Source organism: Pyricularia pennisetigena, chromosome 6 (assembly GCF_004337985.1).
Source record: "Pyricularia pennisetigena strain Br36 chromosome 6, whole genome shotgun sequence".
NCBI classification, from domain to species: domain Eukaryota; kingdom Fungi; phylum Ascomycota; class Sordariomycetes; order Magnaporthales; family Pyriculariaceae; genus Pyricularia; species Pyricularia pennisetigena.
Window position 1 is genome coordinate 2,102,406 of NC_043744.1, and position 19,239 is coordinate 2,121,644.

The 19,239-nt window shown below is 51.9% G+C and overlaps 6 protein-coding genes across 6 annotated transcripts in view; 4 read left to right on the forward strand and 2 right to left on the reverse strand.

The window, feature by feature from the left end:
* PpBr36_04442 (uncharacterized protein) overlaps positions 1 to 1,687 on the forward strand; it is a gene marked incomplete at both ends in the record, with an annotated part of 2,584 nt that extends 897 nt beyond the window's left edge. Inside the window, one exon of the mRNA XM_029891602.1 lies at positions 859 to 1,687. Coding sequence (XP_029750353.1) covers positions 859 to 1,687 — 829 coding nt within the window. The remainder of the gene's footprint in view (positions 1 to 858) is intronic.
* PpBr36_04441 (uncharacterized protein) overlaps positions 1 to 4,779 on the reverse strand; it is a gene marked incomplete at both ends in the record, with an annotated part of 6,163 nt that extends 1,384 nt beyond the window's left edge. Inside the window, 2 exons of the mRNA XM_029891601.1 lie at positions 836 to 4,626; positions 4,705 to 4,779. Coding sequence (XP_029750356.1) covers positions 836 to 4,626; positions 4,705 to 4,779 — 3,866 coding nt within the window. The remainder of the gene's footprint in view (positions 1 to 835; positions 4,627 to 4,704) is intronic.
* A 1,717-nt stretch (positions 4,780 to 6,496) lies between these two features.
* Positions 6,497 to 8,720, forward strand: PpBr36_04443 (uncharacterized protein; the record flags this gene model as incomplete). Its single annotated transcript, XM_029891603.1, has 4 exons — positions 6,497 to 6,551; positions 6,633 to 6,700; positions 6,806 to 6,973; positions 7,053 to 8,720. 4 exons carry the CDS (start codon positions 6,497 to 6,499, stop codon positions 8,718 to 8,720), a joined length of 1,959 nt encoding a protein of 652 aa, XP_029750354.1.
* A 724-nt stretch (positions 8,721 to 9,444) lies between these two features.
* On the reverse strand, positions 9,445 to 11,220 carry PpBr36_04444 (uncharacterized protein; the record flags this gene model as incomplete). Its single annotated transcript, XM_029891604.1, has 7 exons — positions 9,445 to 9,620; positions 9,693 to 9,986; positions 10,066 to 10,236; positions 10,297 to 10,397; positions 10,711 to 10,742; positions 10,822 to 11,067; positions 11,143 to 11,220. 7 exons carry the CDS (start codon positions 11,218 to 11,220, stop codon positions 9,445 to 9,447), a joined length of 1,098 nt encoding a protein of 365 aa, XP_029749468.1.
* Positions 11,221 to 14,458: 3,238 nt separating this feature from the next.
* On the forward strand, positions 14,459 to 16,242 carry PpBr36_04445 (uncharacterized protein; the record flags this gene model as incomplete). Its single annotated transcript, XM_029891605.1, has 2 exons — positions 14,459 to 14,511; positions 14,579 to 16,242. Exons 1-2 carry the CDS (start codon positions 14,493 to 14,495, stop codon positions 16,240 to 16,242), a joined length of 1,683 nt encoding a protein of 560 aa, XP_029750358.1. The 5' UTR covers positions 14,459 to 14,492.
* A 1,080-nt stretch (positions 16,243 to 17,322) lies between these two features.
* On the forward strand, positions 17,323 to 18,049 carry PpBr36_04446 (uncharacterized protein; the record flags this gene model as incomplete). Its single annotated transcript, XM_029891606.1, has 3 exons — positions 17,323 to 17,415; positions 17,546 to 17,904; positions 17,986 to 18,049. The coding sequence occupies 3 exons, from the start codon at positions 17,323 to 17,325 to the stop codon at positions 18,047 to 18,049; spliced, it is 516 nt and encodes a 171-aa protein (XP_029749694.1).
* Between the last annotated feature and the right edge of the window lie 1,190 nt (positions 18,050 to 19,239).

A 19,239-nucleotide genomic window follows, 5' to 3' on the forward strand; every position in this document is an offset into this window, starting at 1 on the left:
AAAAAAAAAAAAAAAAAAAAAAAAGCTGCTATGATATATGGCAAGTGTTACAAAGGGCAGACCAGCGCCAGGTGGAGAGGTGAGGAATTGCGACAGAAAATGCTATGAGAATTGATGTAATTTAATGATGATCCTTTAACAGACGCCCGGTCGGTTCCGACTGTTTCTAGTCTGATCTGAAACTGTACTTGTGAAGGAGCACGTGCTTGTCCCCACAACAGGATTTGGGATCCACCTCTTGAAGCAGCGAAAACGAATGAGACTTCATACGCTACAATGTTAATTAACTGCGTTTCAATCTGGGATACGGCGACTGAACCAAAGAAGGAACACTATATTTGTGTTTAAAGATACAAAGGTTCAACTCATTAAGTACGGATTTAACATTTAGATTCAATCTGACAACCTGCGTGTGCTCAAAATCAAACGAAACGCCCAGTCCCAATGCAAATTCCCCTGCAGCACTGTAGAAAAAAAAAAGAAAAAAGAAAAAGATATTGAAAGCAAACAAACAAAAAATGCTTCCAAAAATGTATCAAAACCACCCCTTTCCGCACTCAATACTCAGCCAAAAAAAGCAGTAAAAAAAGACTGACATAAAAATGACTAAACACCAAAGGATTTTGCCCCCCCTATTAACGCCGGCCCTTCCCAAAAGATATGTCTGGCCTCCATCCTAGTAGTCATAACACTGATCCCAAGCCTATTATCCGGTCGAAAAGGTATTCATACAAACCGGTGCCGGTTGCGTTGGTGCGTCTGTAAGCGATCTGCCCAGAAGTTGCTGGAATAATCGTCCGTTCAGCCGTCACAAACCCATTCGGCAAACACGCACCATCTCGCTGTCCTATCTGCCAGGACAAGCCCACGCCAAACACCCTTTTCACTGCACTTTATAATCGTTTCCCATGTACCGCCGTCACTCACGTCCTCGTCAGACCCGGCAGTCCTGCCGCCGACGCCCACTGCCCCGTTTCTTCGCTCTTCCTTTCTCATGAGCCTAAGGATTTTGCCGCCTGGCGTCTGGATCGCCAACTTGGCCGGCTTCTTCCCGCTCACCACCCCAGATCCGTTGGTTGATGCCGAACTGGGCATGGATCCTGCTGCGCTAGAGCTGGTCATGCTCATCGCCGAGCCCGGTCTTGCAAACGGTATTGGCGATGCGCCCCCTGGGTTAGAGGATGGCGTCATCGCGGACCCCGTCCCCAACGAGCTGGGGTGTTGTCGTATCGCAAACACAAACGTGTTGTTCAGCGCCAGCCGCTGGCACTGGGGCTGCACAACATATATGTCGTGCCTCTGCGCATGCGGCGTCGGGTGCCGCGTAACAAACTCGTACGGAGGGTTCTCCCCGGTATGCATTATTGGCACCGCAAACGCCACCGGATGCGGTATGTCTTTGATGCTGTGCATCAGGCCCCTCTTTCCTGCGTACACCTTGAGAACTCCGGTGCCCTCATCGCCGGGCAACAGCGCCTTGACCGTGTATCGTTTCGCTCCGCCAACCCAGTCAGCCTGCGCCAGAGCCCGCTTCTTCACCACGTCTCCGGACTCGAAAAAGTCGCCGTCAGCGTCCCTCGAGAAGGCCCGCACCTCAACCTCAGCGGCCACCTCTACATCCTCTGGCACGGTGAACTTGACATGCACCATCTCGAGATCCTCGATCCGTGTCAACGATGTGTTGTAGTCCACTAGATGCAGACCGTTTCGAAAGTATGGCGGAGAGGCGCATGGCAGGTTGAGGAGGATCTCGTGAGCCACAGGCGGGCATATGTGCTGCTGTCCGTGGTGTTCCGGAATATGCGTCCAGCAGATCTCGGTGGGTCGTGTCAAAAACCACCAGGGATCTGCAACACCACTGCCTGCGCTGGAGTACAGGCCTCGTTGAGGATTTGAAGGACTGGCCAGGCAAGCATCTATCATTCGCCACTCATTGTCCACAAGGACTGCGTTCCACCAATGGTTTGACCGTGGCATCAGTCCCATCTCGGGTACCTCGCCAGGGGATTTGAGGTAGCCACGGACGACCTCGCAGTGTATCCCGACTGCTGCGCACATCTCGTATACTAGCACGGCGTATTCCTCGGCACAGCCACGCTTGCTTGCTATCGATCGCCTGGTATCGATCTGGCCTTCGAAATCTTCCTCCCAGCAGATCTTCTCGGATACCCAAGTAAAGATGGCCCGCAGCCGCTGCACGTCGCTACGATATGGCCTACAAACATAGGTTGTCGCCAAGGTTATCGAGGTTGTGGTCGGGGGTAGGCCGCTGATGAAGCGCGAATTCTTGTCCACCTGGCTCAAGTTGATGGCCGCATAGTCCATTGGTTCCGCCACAGGCATACCGTCTGCGCCCTCGTCCCCATCTATGCTGCCGTAAAGCTCGTCCACGGGATCCAAAGCTGGGTAGTCCATCATCTGGCAGCGCTCACGTCGCTCGCTTCTTTCGTTGCGGCTCAGCGTGTTCGATCGGTTCACATCTCGACGGATCTGTACCCAGTCGACGCCTGCTCCAAGGCCCATTTCCCTTGCAGCATCTCCCTTAGCGCCGGGTCCGGCCAGTCCCCCTGCGATCCCCCCAAACCCGTTGGGCGTTGAGCGGCCTCGTGGCGTATTCATGGACCCTGCACCCGCCGTTGCGATGCTGCCTCGAGTGCTTGCGACTCCAGTCTTGGCGGATTCCAATATTTTCCTGAAAAAGTTGGACTTTTTTGTCTTGGGTGTCGTCAATCCTCCCAGGCCGCCGATGTTTGCCATTGGGTCGTCGTTGTGATATGCGACTTGTGACTTGGGCCTTGCCACCTGGGCATCGGATGCATGGCTGCTGTGGTAAGTCACGCCGGTGAAGGGGGTTTCTGGCCGATCCAACTCCGGCTCGCGCATGCTCATAGCACTTTGAGCTCTTCGGTGCTGATTTTTTCGTGCCAAGCTTCCCGCACTGGTAGCGCTTATGCCTCCAGCAGACACCCCGCTCATCAAGCTGTGGCTTGTACTTTGTGTCGTTGTGCTCTGGTTTCCTGAGGATGTGCTGGTCGAATTCGTCTTGGTGGTAAATGTCCGTCCCAGTACTTGTCTGCCGACGTCATACGCCGACTTCCTATGTCGGAGCTTGGGCTGACTTCCAGCTTGGCTTGAAGACCCATGGATGCTGCCTCCCATAGATGACTTTGGTCGGTCGTAAGCCTGGGACTTGGGCGGAGGTGGTGGAGCCACCTCGTCGTCAACTCGACTAGAACTCTGGTTGTGCATGCTTCTCAGCCGTGTCTCCATCCTTTCAACATAGTTGCTCAGCTGTGGAAGTCCAAGTTCGTCCGGGTCATGACCCATATCATGAAGAGTGTTCTCTTGACTGCCTCCCTGTGATGAGCCTCCGCTATAGGTCTCATACCCGGAGTCGGCTCTCGCGATCCCCATAGAAGTCTGGGGCCGCAACTGTTCCTTTTTGTGGTTGCGTCTTCTCGACTGTTGGTGAACCATATCGAAGGACTCGGGGGACCAGGGGTCGAAGGGAGTGGGCTCTGGTGATGGATCTTGAGGAGGTAGGCCGAGAGCACCCAGTTGTTCCATAACGCCGTCCATAGCTTCCCGAAGAGGGGAGGGCGTCATCCCGCCACGTCCCAGACCTGGTGATGGAGGACATGGAGACGGAGCCCTAGGGGTATGGTAACCAGTCGTACGCAGACCATATGGAACATTCGAGCCATGCCTGCTCCCGTCGATCTCCGGCTGCTGATGGTCGTACTGTACGTTTGAGCCGTGTCTGCTGAGGCCCGCTTGTCGGTTATCGTAGCTGAGGTTCGAGCCATGCCTTTCTAGACCTGCACCATTCCGGCTATCGTACGACATGTTTGAGTTGTGCCGTGGCACATGTCGGTGAGGGGGAGGTGCTGGCGGGGGCGGAGACTCGGGGCCATCCTGCAGGTTGAGTTGTTGCGCGGAATCGAAGCTGCCCACCGATGGCCGATAAGGCTTGTAAGCGATTTCTGATGGCGCCGGAGAGGGTGCTCTTGATCCGAAAGCATCAAAACCGCCAGGGCTCACGGCCCTCCTCATTTCCTCGTATCTCTGTAATGGCGCAGGGCTCGCAGCTCTCCTCATGTCGTTATATCTTTGTGCGGGCGCAGGGCTCGCGGCCCTCCTCATGTCATTGTATCGATGTGATGGGGCAGGGCTCGCGGCTCTCCTCATATCGTCATATCTGTGGGCCGGCGCTGGGCTGACGGCACGATAAGAATTTTGTTGGTGAGCTCTAGGCGGCGCAGGACTGGGAGCTCTGGCTGCGATGCTAGTGGCAGAAGCTTCGCGTGAGTGGGTAGGGCTCTCCTTGTACGTTTCGGGCTGCTTTGCTGTCGTGTAATGCGGCGCTTTTGCATAGGCCTCGAACGGTTTTCGAAATGTCCTGGACTTTTGGGGCGTATCTTTGGGACTTGGTGTGTTGTTCTGGGGAAGCGGACTCGTGGATCTGCTCATGGGCCGGAAGTCATCTGGAAGAAGCTCGACAAAGTTGGAGGGAAAGACGCCGACCATGCGTCGATCCCTTCGTAGCCTCCCCGTCCACCAAGAACCATCGCCAGCGTTCAGACATTCGATCAAATCACCCTCGATAAACCCTAGGTCACGTTTGGACTATGGTCGTTTGCGGCACGGGTAAGTGACTTGATGCTTGACGCGGAAGCTTACTGGTATTCCCAGCTGCAGACTTACCTCTCCTCCCCACGAGTATACAGCTCTGCACCAGCACGGGAACCGCGTCGGTAGAGGCGGTGGTGCTGGCGCCATCTCATCAAGCTGTGTGGGATAGTAAAATTGCCGAAAGAGAGAGAGACCAGAAAGGCGCTGGAGTTTGCGCGGTCGACTCGCAAACAATTCTGGCTGGCGACTTTAGCCAACCAGGAATATCGCGTGACAGAGCTTGCGCAGGTCAATAAGTTGGTCGTTCAGATTGAAAGCAGCCAATGTTGCTGGCTCGTCCGTTTTTGACCAGGTTTGACTGGTGAGCAGGTAGCTTAGAGAACAGGCGGACCGAGAGAAGAAATGCTGCCAAACCAAGGAGATAACAAAAAGCAACCACAACGGTTGCGGAACGAATGAATCAATCAATCCAACGTACGGTACAACACATGAGGAACGAACGAACGAATGGATAGATGATCTAAACAACCGGGCAGGGCTCGCTCGACGTGGTGGAGGTGGTTTACCAGGCTTTGGCGAAAGGACGAGGAGCCCACATTGAACCGGACCAGGATTGTGGCCCAAGTATGAGCCCAAAAGCGGTGGACGAACCAAGCCATTTTCTGTGTTTACTTAGCCGTTGCCATCATGGCAACGGGAGCTTTGACCAGGCTGACCGGGGTGTGGGTGAGGGGTCAAGGGGCAATCAACCCATCCCCGGCTGACAAGGGCCCCGTTTGAATTGGACGCTAAGAGCAATTGGATGCGACGAACGACACACTACCCACAAAGTAACTCAACACAAGAGACAAGACAAAGACAAACGAGTCTAATCAGGGATCTTTGTGATGGTACGTCGCGAGACGATCCGATGACCATATACATTAGACTACTCCGGAGTAGATCAGGATGTTCATTTGAAATGTCAAATTCAACTCTAGGTCCAGCCAGTCGGTACTGGTACTCGAAACAATTCATTCCGTCAATCCCACTAAACCCAAGTAAATAAATGTCTTGTTTGCCTCGCGCGCGATGGCTTGGAAGTGACGCAACTAACAAAGAATGAAGCCCGACCTGTCAGACGCGCCCTCCGAGAAATGGAGCGGACAGGGTTTACAGTGCCTGCAAGCTGCACTGGCGTTGGAATGCAGCTGCAGGTTGTGCTAGACATCTCGGGGATGGCTGAAAGCTGCAAGAATAAGAATAAAATATTGGTCGGCGCCCTGCCATTTCTGCATCGTATTTTTCCTTCTCTCCCAAAATCGCGCCGATAATGAAATTTGCAAGCAGTTCACTCTCCCCTCAACGACCATGTTTGTTCTGTTTGTTCAGCGGCTTCACCAAAACTCAATCCATCTCAAAGCCCATGACCAGGGGTAGTCTTGCTTTCCCGCAAGCAGACAGGCACCCCAGCTCCCTAGGCCAAGGTCAGGGATCTAGCGGGTTGCCGGGCAGACACAGGCGGGCCCGTGCAAGCTCCGCGCGAATCCAAACAAGCAGCTTAATTACCGTTCGTGCGCCTGCCATCCAGACTCCATCATCCGGGCGCACAGCTCATTGATATACAATTATTGTCTCTCGACCCTCGCAAAATCTGAAATTTTCCAAAGTCACGATCCCACCCGCGACTCCAGTTCTCCATCGCTCGAATTCGAACCCTCCTCCTTGTCTCGACCCAGACGTCTTATAGCTCCCCTGCTGCTAAGCCGAGCGGCTGCTACGTTCCTCTGCGCCATCGCGCGCGCTCGACAATCTTAGGCCAGATCTCGGTCAAGTGTTGCTGCTGGGCCGGGCCCAGTTCATCAGAGGAACACAGAATCAAAAGATGGCTGTCGACGGAGGTCTCGCGAGCCACTACCAGGTCCTCGAGGAACTCGGGCGTACGTGCTCATGTTGTTTTCTGACACGGAGGGAGAAAGTGACTGACTAGATACTAATATTTTTACCTTTCTTATCAACAGAGGGGAGCTTTGGTGTCGTCTACAAAGCTATCGAACGAGCTACAGGCGAGACTGTTGCCATCAAGCATGTGTGTTTTTTCCCTCCTTGGATCCCGCAACCACCACCAACAAAGACCCTCGTGCTACGTCGAGCTCCGGTTCTAATAGCTGTTTTTTTTTTTTCCATTTCACAGATCGATTTGGAATCGAGCGAAGATGACATCCAAGAAATCCAGCAGGAGATCTCCGTCCTGAGTACTTGCGCGAGTCCTTTTGTGACACAGTACAAGGCTAGCTTTCTCAGGGGTCACAAACTATGGATCGTTATGGAATACCTCGGTGGAGGGTCATGTCTTGACCTGGTAAGTTATTGCGGTCTTGATGCAGCTTTGCTAAATGCTTACAGTATGCTAACCCAAGATCAACTCCTCACCTCTGTAGCTTAAACCTGGATTATTCAGCGAAGGTCACATAGCCATTGTTTGCCGGGAGCTCCTCAGGGGTCTTGAGTATCTCCATGCAGAAGGGAAGATTCACCGAGACATCAAGGCAGCTAATGTCCTCCTCTCAGACAAGGGCCACGTGAAGCTGGCAGACTTTGGTGTGGCCGCACAGCTCACAAATATCAAGTCGCAGCGCAACACCTTTGTCGGAACTCCTTTCTGGATGGCTCCGGAAGTCATTCAGCAGGCTGGGTACGACTTCAAGGCCGACATCTGGTCACTTGGAATCACTGCGATTGAGCTGGCCATGGGCGAACCGCCAAACTGTGAGCTTCACCCCATGAAGGCCTTGTTCGAAATCCCGAAGAAGCCTCCACCACGACTCGAAGGCAACTACAGCAAAGAGTTCAAGGACTTTGTCGCCCAGTGCCTGGTGAAGGACTCAGATCGGCGTCCCACGGCCAAGGACCTCCTGAAGCACAAGTTCGTCAGAAACGCTGGCAAGACAGAAGCACTGCAGGAGCTCATCCAGCGCCGTCAGTGCTTCGACGCCCAGAGCAACCGCAAATCACATCCTGTCTACTACCAGGAAACGTTGCAGTCAATTTCCCCTAAGGACGCCTCCGATGAGTGGGTCTTTGACACAGTCAAGTCGGTCCTACCAAAGAAGGCCACTGTCAGGTCTCGCAAGGTTTCGTCCATTTTTGCTGCCGAGGAGGCCATGCGCAGACTTGACGTGAAAGATGGCCCGCTGCAACCCTCCTCTCCGGCTCCCGGAACTGTCAGGCGAGCCGCCAAGCGTCAACCATCTGCCGTCCAGTACCCATCTTACAACCACTCACCGACAGGGTCAGTCATCATACACAAAAGGCCTTTGCAGCCTGATTTGTCTTTTGGGAACTCTGGGTCGACTATGCGCTTGTTCCGGCGTGTGCCTTCGGACGGATCCATGCCAGATGTGTCACCTCTCGATACGAACTTTGACAGCTTTAATGACGAAAACCGCCGTTCCATCATCCCCGTCACTCCGGTAGAGCCTTCGGGCAAGGAGGGCATCCTCGGACGACGCCTGCATTCCAAGGCTATCGAGCCAACCCTGGATGAGCTACACGCCCAGACCTCGACGTTGCAGAAACGGGAGGCTATCGCGAATCTCGCGGACGCACTGGGCCACCTCAACGCGGTCGATCCCGATGGCCTGTATCTTTTCCTCCGAAACCTTAACTCCGCCGTATCACAGGACACCAGGTTGAGCAACGCCTTCCTGCCTTCTATCACCCCGCCATCCAAGCCTGCCACCCGTGACGGCACGCCACAGGGTGCACCGCCTGTTGCGGCCGTCGCTCAACCAACTCCTCAGCCCAGCCCGACCAAGTTGGTGCTTAGCCAAGCCAATCCTCATCTCAAGAGCCACAGGCGGCGTCAAGGAAGCAATGTGACTTCTGTGGACGGCGTTGGATCGCCAACCAAAGTTCCCAGCGCACAGGATAGAGAGCGGGCGCATGATCTGAAGATGGCCACCCTACGCTCGAGACTTCCTGGCAAAGAGCTAGGCCCTGGCATGGAGCACTATAAGCAGCTGTCTGACGTTCTTTATGGGCGTTGGGTTCAGGGTTTGGCTGTCAGGTTCCCGGCTTTCAGTGCTGCTGCCGAGCCTGATCTCTAGAGATTTGGACACAATGTAGCATTCCAATTCGGGTAGGCAAGGGCCCAAAAAGACGAGAATACTCCCTTCCGAGGTCCTACTGGCCACCAGAACAACTCGTTGACTTAATAAGCCTGGCAAGGCCTGCCTGGCAAGGCCTGCCTGGCTGATCACACGTGGTTCTATAATTTTGGGCCTTTCCAGTGGCGCAGCTTTCTTGAATCGCTGCTCTTTTTTTTTCGCATTCCAAGCATTATCGAGAAAACGCAGCATTGACGGGTTTAGATCCGTTCGTTATGATTCTCGCCCCTGACAGTGAGGCGGGTGGTTCATGACGACTATGAGGGGGAAATAACCTTTTACGACACTTAACGGCCGGATTAAAATGCCATGTCTTCTGTGGCCTTATGACGAGGCGGAACCCTTCTAAATGCCTTTGTTTCTTCTTTCCTTTCTTTTCTCTTTTTGTTTGACGCATATTAGCAGGAGTGTAGGATTTGCTTTGTATTGTTACCGGTAGCATTTGCCATTGGCCTTCACGTTGGAGACTTGTTTTGATCATTGTAGCACGTAGATACTTTAGATAGGTAGCTCAGCCTCTGTTACAGAGGGTATAGAAAACTGATCAGTTTCAACTTTGCTCAAACTCACCGCGAATTCAAACGTTGGTGAAGATGACGCCACAAGACTGCAGGGACACACCAGGATTTGTAGATGGCAGAGATAGGTATATCCCACGTCGATCTTATTGCTCCAGTTGGGGCTCAACGCCAAGGGACAGTTTTATCCTCCAGTTGATAAAATCATCAGTCAGGACCCTCCCGTGGCCAGTTTCCTCGACCTTGAACATTTCAATGACGGACGATCGTGCCCGTCTCCGGATCCGCCACACACCGTCGTCGTCCATGGTTGATCGAATCCCTGATTTTCCAAGCTGTCAGCAAGCCTGATGGCCTTGAGCGGGTATTGTCAGAGGTCAGCATCAGCACTCACAGTCCAACACCGCAGAGCAGAAGTTGATGCAGGTATCGCCGTTCCAGGACCTCCCTCGCTGCTGCACATTGGCCGGGATGGCGCTGGTTTCCATCTCGTCCACCCGCGTGAGCTGCCCGTCTCGAGTCCGGAAGCCCACGACGATCTTGGGAACGCCCAGGAGGAAGCTCTGGATCCACCACTTGAGCAGCTTCCGCTCGAAGTTTGCGGCGTCACGATCGTTTCTCACCTCTGCAGAGGTCTTGAGTTCGACCCAGTTGATTGGGCCAGGCATGGATGGCTTCGAGTCCCAGACTAGAAGCGTTGTTTGAGTTGAGTCTTGTTAGAACTATTAAATCACGGCGGCATCACAGAGCGCTGGCTGATTGCTCACTCGCGTCGACTTCGCCTCCTATGCAGAGAATAGTTTTGCCGATTCCGGTACGCACAACCGAGCAGTACTGCTCCTTATTGTTGGTTGGCTGTTGCTCGCGGCCTTCTATATAGTCACGAGAGGTCTCACCCCATGGTCTCGGTATTGTTGATAATGTCTCAAACTTGTACCCTGCTACTGATGAGTACGTATTGCGCCGAATGGTGCGGCATGTATCGGCGCTTCACTCACCCCAGAAGGTCATGACTTCACGAGGGATTGGACTTTTCCACGGCTCTGCATCTTGAGCCTTCTTTGACTCCATACGGGAGGCATGATCCTCTTCTATGAAGCTTCCTGACCCAAGAGAGGTTAGCAGGCTTGGTCGAGCACCTTTCATGTCATTGTTAGGTGGAAACGGGTCGCCTTCACATACACACAGTTCTTGGATGGAGAGTTAGTACCACACAACTTTGGGCGAATTGGCGCAGGGGTCTAAAGGTGGAGAGAAACATATACCTGGTAAAGAGTTGCGTTGAGGTCAAATCTGCCATGGGGGAGAGTTTGATAAAAAAATAAAAAAAAAAAAATCAGCATGCCTCCTGGTCCTGTACATCTACATATCAACTGTCACAAAAGAAATGGCCACTCAAACAAAACACATACCCATCACGGTCCTCGTAAGGCGAGGCCATCAACTTTCAAATTCTGCCTGTCAGTCAAAGCCTCGCGGCAGACCTCTGAACCCATCGCCAGATCAAATATGCTACACCTCACCTTAGTCACAATACCACGCCATGTTACCACATGTGCATCAATCTTCTTCCCAGTCAGTTGTTCATGGGCTATAATGGTCTGCAGCAGACTGTCTATATGCTCGGCAGATGCTCCTTCGTCCAGCTTGTCAAAGCTCTCAAACCCTTCCGACAGATCGGCCCCCAGGCGGGGTGGGTAATACCATTTCATTGAGCTGTCGTCCAGGCGAAACTTGTGGTCGGCATCGTAGGAAAAGCATGCGAACTCCTGTAGCGGGTTTGGGTTGTTCAGTTCGTGGATATACCCCGGGCACGGCAGGGTGATGATTCAAATTTAATTCACCTTAGGCCGTCGCACAGGCTCACTTTGCCCAGCGAATTTCGATATCGGCTGCACTTGAAACGTAGCATGGGCCGACATGGTGCAAGCCGGGGAGTGTCAACTGGTAGTGCAGCCTAAGGCGATCGGGATCTGCACAATAGTCACGTTTGATTTATGAACTGGCTCGACAGTGGATTTATGCCCCGGCGACCGTTTTGTTCATCAATGGGTAGGTTGGCGATTCGGGATCTAAGCTTCATCGCATACTGTAGTAGAAGCGCTGTAGATAGCATGGAGCTAAGGTCTGGGATCGGCGCGCAATTGATTTTGGGCTTGTCGGGGTCCATCTCCTAGCAAGCGCACAGTGCCTGAGGGCGTGCTACTTGCCAGCCAGGGACGACAAGCCTGCCCCGGCAAAGCCTTTGTGCCCCGCTGAAGGGTTGAATTCAGAGCAGACAATCAGAAATCGTAGTGGCGCAAACTGACTATGGTCAATGGAGCAATAATGCTTATTGTTTCTTCGATGTTAGAAATATAACCCAAGATCTATGCTGTAGATTTCATAGGTTGAGCCGCTAAAGAGCAATCGTCAATAGTTGGGTCAGTGCGTAATGTACAGTAATATTGCCCATGGACGTTATGTACTTTTAAGTACTAAGAAAGATGCTAGAGTACTTGAGTATGGAGACTATCCTGCCTTGCAAACTGTGTTAACCAGAAAGCAGTATGCCATTGTCACTGTATGATCTACTTGAGATCGGGTGGCACGGGCTACCGTGGCGTTCAACAGCCATGCATGGCGTCGTTCACGGCACCACGATTCAATTTTTTTCCCGCCTCACCTCCACTATTTTATCAGCATGTTTTTGTTCTCAAGTAATCCCGAGGAGGTCTCATATTCACGGCAGGTCGCCTCCGGTAGGCTGCTGTATTCTGTGGACTCGCCTGAGGGGAACACAGAGATGCATCCGTGAAACCAATCAATGAAAAGCAGTCAAATTATCGACTAGAACCAGAATAGGACTTTGATCTGCAATCGCGTGGCAATTTCTCCAGTTACGCTACGATGTTTTGTGCAGCGCAAATCATTGTGTCGAAACAAACATCTATCAAGTAAATGGTTGTCAAGCCGGAGTGAGGAGAAGACGACGAAGGGCATCAATTAAATTAGAAGAAACCTCGTAATTGCGCTATATAAAAAAAGACTTATTGCAGAATACGGAAGGCAGGACAGCGCTTCAACAGCACAAAAAAGAGGCCGCCAGAAATTAATATAGAATAGAAATAAGCAAGGACAGGATTGTCCGAGATACAAAATAAATCAATTGGCGCTGTAGAAGGGTGCCTTGGGTGGCGGGATGAAACACTCTAGCGTAGTTCAATCTGAATTTGAAAAAAAAAAAAAAAAAAAAAAGGTCCAAAGTACTTTGGTAAGGTGTCTACCACTAACTTTACTTTAAGGTAAGATGGATATTTATAAATGGGATTCAATTGTAAATACAGTAAGCGACCTTGAAGCAGAAGAAGAGCCGCCATCGAATATTCGTAGCTCAGAGTCCAGAAGACGACCTAATCGTCCGGGCGCTAAAATTAGGCGTTTGTGCTCACTCGGTTGAGGCTAAGCCTTCTGCGCCGTCTATTTGACGAGAAGATCCCCTGCCGTTTTACCCCTGAACCGGCCCCTGAATTGCACGTTGCGGTGTGGTGAATGTTGGAGGTCGATTCCACATCTGCGCAGATTTTCAGACTTTTCGTGTCAGACCACACCAGAACCTAGCTGGCTTTCTCGATTGCATTACATTTATCGGCGAGACGAAGAGCCTTCCTGACGCGACGTAGTGTTGCTAATGAGATGTAGATCACACTGGATTATCTCCGTACAAAGACTGGATCATATGATGACAAAGCCCACAGAAAAAGAACTGACTGCCTGTCGCCCGATGTGGTGGGGGACAAAGTTGATTTGAAAATTTTGGTTTAGTGACGTTGGCGAGAAGCCAAGATCGAGGTAACATTGACGGGAGGGGTGGAGTTTTGAGGGCAAGCTCTAGCGACCAATGACCGACAAAGAGCCGGGTGTGGCTTGCAACGAGGCCGCGTGCTACAGACAAAGTCTACAGATATCTACTTGGAGGATACAGTAAGTAGAGGCAGGAAAACAGGTACCTGCCCTAGGCAACGTGCCTGAAGTGGTGTACAGACCGTAAGGTACACACCAATAAGGTCAACCTCCACAGGCTACCAATCTGACGGATATACTGCAGGCTGTATTTAGCATTGCTACTATTCCCGAATGGCCTGCTGTGATAACCGTAGCATGAACGAAAATACTCAAGCAATTGAACGACACATCCATCCAATGACTGAGCATTCTATTGATTGCATTACCATGGACTTGATTTATTTAATCAATGGACCAGTCCCTACGTCACTACCACCTGCAGTCAAACCGACGCTCGCAGCGTAGTATTCGAGCTGTGGCGTCGTCGTGGCTGATGTGCAAGGTGCTTCTGGTGCTGTCTTACCCTGTCTTTTATTGGTCCGTGCTGCTGCGTGCTTTACAACGGTCGGCACTGAGATTAGCACTCATCCAACCAAAGTGGGTCATTCCTGACAATCTCCAATTCACCCCTTCCTGTGATTTCCGCCCATCGCCAGGCTCCTTGACGAGACATCACTGGGGACTTACCGGGGTTTGTGCATCTTTTCTCCTTTTCTTTTTTTGGCTTGACTTGACTTGCGGCAACCAGCCATCGTCGATAAAGATTCATCTTTGGCTTCTTTCCCACCAAAGTCGCATTCCGTATCTCGACGCTGGCTCATCAAACGCTCCTGGCAGCTCTTTCGCGTCTTCTGTTTTTATTTTGTTTTCTTTTTTTGCCCACCGGCTTTTCTACTTGTTTACGTCTCTCGTTCAAGCCCGACCACTTTTTATCAACCATTCTTAATCGCGCCTGGGATCCCACGAGTAGGAAACCCCCCGCGAACAATCTGTTTTAATAAACAAGTCTCGTCTCAGTTGAAAATCCTGTCACCTTCAATATCCCATCCCGCCCGCTCGGGAAAACCAATTTCGGTCTCTGCGCCCGCGACCTTGTCTGCCGCTGACACAAGCCGACGATCCCGCACCCTCGACCGCACGATTCGATACAAACAACAACCAAGTTCTATTGTCGACCGTGCAAACAGTCGTCCAACATGTCTAATTCGTGAGTTTTTTTTTTTTTTTTTTTTTTTTTTTTTTTTTTCTTTCTGTTGTCTTGTGAAGACCCGGTTTGATGCAACGCATCCGGTTATTGTTTGTACCAGACGACTAACATGCTGGCTGTGTTCACAGGTTTGGTGGTCTCTTCAAATCATTCTGGCATACAATGACCAGCTATGATAGACGTACGAAAACACGAACATAGAATATTCCCGGCCTCTTGTATATCGCTAACACTAGACATTTTGTTAGATTCTGGATACGACTCCCCATACCGCACAGGTCGTCACGTTCCCCTTGGTCAGGGAGGCGGCTTTGGCGGCCTGACGTCTGTTGCCACCGCTTCGGAATCGCGAGCCGACGTTTCTTCACCTTACATAGAAGACGGTCTTAGACTTACAAGGACCGGAACTGCTTATGAAGGTGCATCGCTGTCTTCACCATCGCTCCTCAGTCCTGGTATCAACAGACCATACTCCCCTGGCCTAAGGGGCGAGAGTGCGAAGCGGACTACAGAAGATGGATTTGAAATACAAAGCCCCAGTGGAGAAATTCCGATGCAGTCATTCCAGGATGGCATGCCTCCCGCGCCTCCCGTATCACACTCATGGGATCGCATCGACAGGTGGGCCGAGGAACATTATCCGGAGTTGTACGATCAAGTTTGCGAGGGCTGCACCAACAACGATCTGAACGAACTCGAGCATCAACTCGATTGCTCCCTACCAATGGATGTCAGAGAGTCATTGCAGATACATGACGGACAAGAGCGTCCTGGTATTCCTACCGGGATTATCTTCAGTGGTATGTTGCTCGACTGCGAAGAGATTGTGCAGGAATGGGACAACTGGAGAAAGGTGAACCACGAGTTTCTGCTGGACACTAGGGTGCCAAGCCCGGCCATGCCTTCCAAGGCACTCGGCGGAAGCAGCAGTCAGGCATCTTCATCGAGGGCCGAGGCCTCGTCCTCGGCGTCTCCGGCACCGAACAGGGCTGTCAACTGGCGTCAGGACCTCCTCTCCAAACAGGATTGCGTTCCTCCCAACAGCATTCAGAAAGTGTACTCTCACCCAGCTTGGATTCCCTTGGTCAGAGATTGGGGCGGCAACAACCTGGCTGTTGATCTTGCACCGGGTCCCGCTGGTACTTGGGGTCAGGTTATCCTTTTTGGTCGCGACTACGATACGAAATATGTCATTGCTCGGTCCTGGTCAGCATTCTTGGCCACGGTTGCGGATGACATGTATAGCGGCAAATGGTGGGTCGACGAGGATACTAAGGAGTTGAAACTACGGGAGTTTAAGGCCTCCCGCGTCGAACCGTCGTACTTCGATATTCTTCGATGGCGAACCGACCAGAAATATGGACGCCGTGCCGCGCAGAGGAAATCGATGGGTCCCGGGGCTCCTGGCGGTGTCTCACCCAAAGTCGCATCGCCCTACGGTAGCCCAAAGCTTGAGTCTCCCGCAGAGCCCAGGGGACGCCCACTACAGCGCTTGAGCATCGGGTCACCTCTTGTCAGTCCGAACAGGCCAGGATACGGCAAGATGAGCCCACTAGCCAGGGTTACAGAAGAGACGTCTCTTCCAGACTCTGAGCTTGGATTTCCCAGCAGTCCTCTTGCAACCAACGGTACAATGAAGCACAAGGAAAACCTTCTCGAGCTGGACACCCCACGACCGAGCGTCAGCACCGAGGACAGCAGCAATGCGGCAGCAACAAGACTCGAGGCGCTTAAGAACGGCGAGGCCAACAGCGAGGCGAACGGCGAGCATGCCAAAGAGACGAACGGCACAGCGTCGCCCACAAACGTCTCGACTGTCACAACGGTGACTGAAGCGAATGGAAAGTCGGTCAAGGCCAATGGCAAACAACCTGCCGTAATAGAAGAGGCCATGAAGACGATCGACATCTAGAGCGATTCACTCGTCTGAGAGGGCCTTTTCTTGGAATACGATTAGCCTCGGCACTTCCCCGCTGGCCCGTGGGGTTTCCGAGATGTGAAAAAGACGACCTGGTTGACCGGAGTTTGAGGCGTTTGTTCGAAAGCAGGTATTTGTTAGATCGGCTTTGCGTTTTGTGGTTTGCCTATCATCACCATTTGATACATACAGCATTGAGAAGGCAGCGGAGTCCAGCACTACTCTTTCCTTGATTTTGTCTTTCTTTATTTTTTTAAGACAAGCTTTCAGTACTTGTCACACCCCGCTACTGTTTCTTTGGCCAATATAATGACTGATCGGTGGGCCTTGTTGCCTCCCAAGAGGCGGCTGCAGAGGCACGAGGGTGTTGCTGGCTAGCTGCTTTTCCTGTAATATATTACAATTATGGGCTTTTCAAAGCTATGCCATGGGGTTTTTTACGTCTGATTTTGAGAAGTCTAATATAGCCTTGGTTCATGAGATTTGTCTGGATGAATCGCAATTTGAACTTGAGCGGGTAAAAACAAGGGTTAGTTCCATCGAAGTGCGTGTAACCCTTGGTTTTGCGGCGCGTGTACTAGGTAGACAAGGTGTCTTGAATGGGGGTATGAAAAGTGTGAGAATTTTTCCTTTGCTGTTGCATCAAAATGCCAATTTCTCGGCATTGACCTAAATAGGTATTCGTGAATTAGTGACTACTTGGCCCTTGTAGTTAATTGACTTTCTCGATGCTGATGGTCAGTATATCGAGCGAGCTTATTTCAACCTCGTGATGAATCACGTGATGCAGCGAATGTGCTATTGAGTAATGACTGGACATGTCCAACCAGTGCACGGCCGCTTACTACTCAGTTATCCTTATCGTGGCGCGACATCGTCACCACTGTGACGTCCAAACGACGACACTCATCCCAAACGCGACAGCCGGCAGTCGACTCATCACAACAAAACATAGCACGAACCCATTGCATTAATCTGGAGACGCCGGGCCCATCGACTGTTTATCTGCTCGATACGTGCAGCTCACGGCTCTGTTAAACGAATCTTGTTCATCCGCGACCCAAATCGCCAACTATGGAAGAAGAACGTCTCTGGAAGTTTCGTAGGCCTCAATGGCTCAATAGCGTGTGGGCAAGGAACGCGGGGGTTTATGCATCGGGTGCTCTGGTAGGCAATCCAGCTTCACAATGGATTAGCAGGACTCCCTTTCTTTGTCCCCGACAACAGGAACTCCTCCTCCGAGATAACGTGCAACGACTCAACATCGACACTCTACTGACGCTGTGTGATCTTGAAGTTCTCGCTTGCATTCTATGTTCTCCTAGACGCTGCTGTCTGGTCGAAATCCCCACTCAACCCGTCCGACACGCACGTCACTTTTGTCGACTGGCTGCCCTTCATCTTCTCGAGCCTGGGCATGCTCATCATCAACAGCGTAGAGAAGTCTCGCCTGGGTGCAGACTCGTTCAGCTACAGCGGTTCGGGTGTGGCGTGGAAGGCGCGCGTTGTGCTGTTCCTTGGCTTCGCGTGCCTCGCGGGCGGCATGGCGGGCGGCGTCTGCGTGTTTGTCCTCGGATATGTCGTGCCGGGACTGGGCATGCCCCAGATGTTTATGGGCGTGGAGAATGTGGTTGCAAATGCCCTTGTTGGGCTGAGGTACGTCTTGCTCTGCTGCAGCATTTTACTACTAGGTATATTCGAGACAGAACTTGAACTGACCGTTGGGGAATGGTGCAGCTCGGCCGTACTCTGGATCAGCCAGAACATGGAGGATGAATACTCGTACAACTTGGCTCTATGAGTTGTTTCTGTTCTATCCTCTTGCCTCTAGCACTGAACAGATTGCCTAATAGTTTGCTAGTCCCCTCGGCACCATATTATGAGAGACTGCCCCGGCCGGATACTATGGTATGGTGTGTTTGCCTGATGGAGACCCTCGCAAAGACGTTGCGGAGGATGAATGCGTTGCTTGGGGCGTTTGGGCGAGGCCTCGTTAGCAACACAGCCACGGCCCGTTCGTCTCGGCAAATCACTGATATATTGTGCTACTTGACGTGTATTTTTAAAGTCATCGAATGCCACAGAGCATAAGACGCACCTATTCACAGATTTACTTCAGCAGTTCCGCAAACTGAAAGTCTTTTTCCACGCCTGACTTCCTCGGAGGTCTTTGATTGGCTTAAGGCAACATCACGACTCCAACCTCTTCCTGTATCCCATGTTCGTTGCTCGGCATTACCCTTACCTCATTGTGACGAGTGGCGTGTAATCTAAGAAGTGGTATGAATCTCTTGCTCATGGTCTGATTTTACCCGAGACAATGTTTCTCAGACTCCAAGATGTGTGCAGTTTTCGTCCCGATGAAATTTCATTGGGAGTATGAGGAATCTGTTGAGCTGCGGCTTGCCGAGCAGCCATATACGGTCCCAATGTGAAGGGCGGAGCATTCCAATCGTGGCCACACTCGGCTCCATGAGAAAATGTCGCAGTGCTCTCCACCTGTATTCCCGTAACTTCCATGAACCCTCACCGGTCGATCCCCATATCCAACGGTCTAATCCGGTTTCCTGCCCGACAAGAATTACCTAGACCAGACTAGGTAGGTATCCCATGCCCAACATCTGCTCTGCGGCGGGTCGTTATGGCAAATCTTTGCGCTGTGCAAGTCTCAGGAACATGTAGGTGCCTTTCAAAGCGGGCGAATTATTTGGATACAACAAGCATCATTATACTGTATATACCATTGGCCACTCGCCGGCCTGGCCATTTGCTCCGAGTGGCGGCAGGGGAAATTCTTTGTGCATTGAAATGCACACGCACACAACCTGAAAAAAAGTTTGTTCCCGAAAGGAGCTCATGATCAGCGCGGGGTATGCAACCGCAGACGAAGATTTGAAAGGGCTTCTGTCCCAGCTGCATTGCCGAACAATGACCGGTTCGGTGGGTAAGGTGCGAATCCGGTATTAGGAACAACTCCGTGCCCGCTCACTT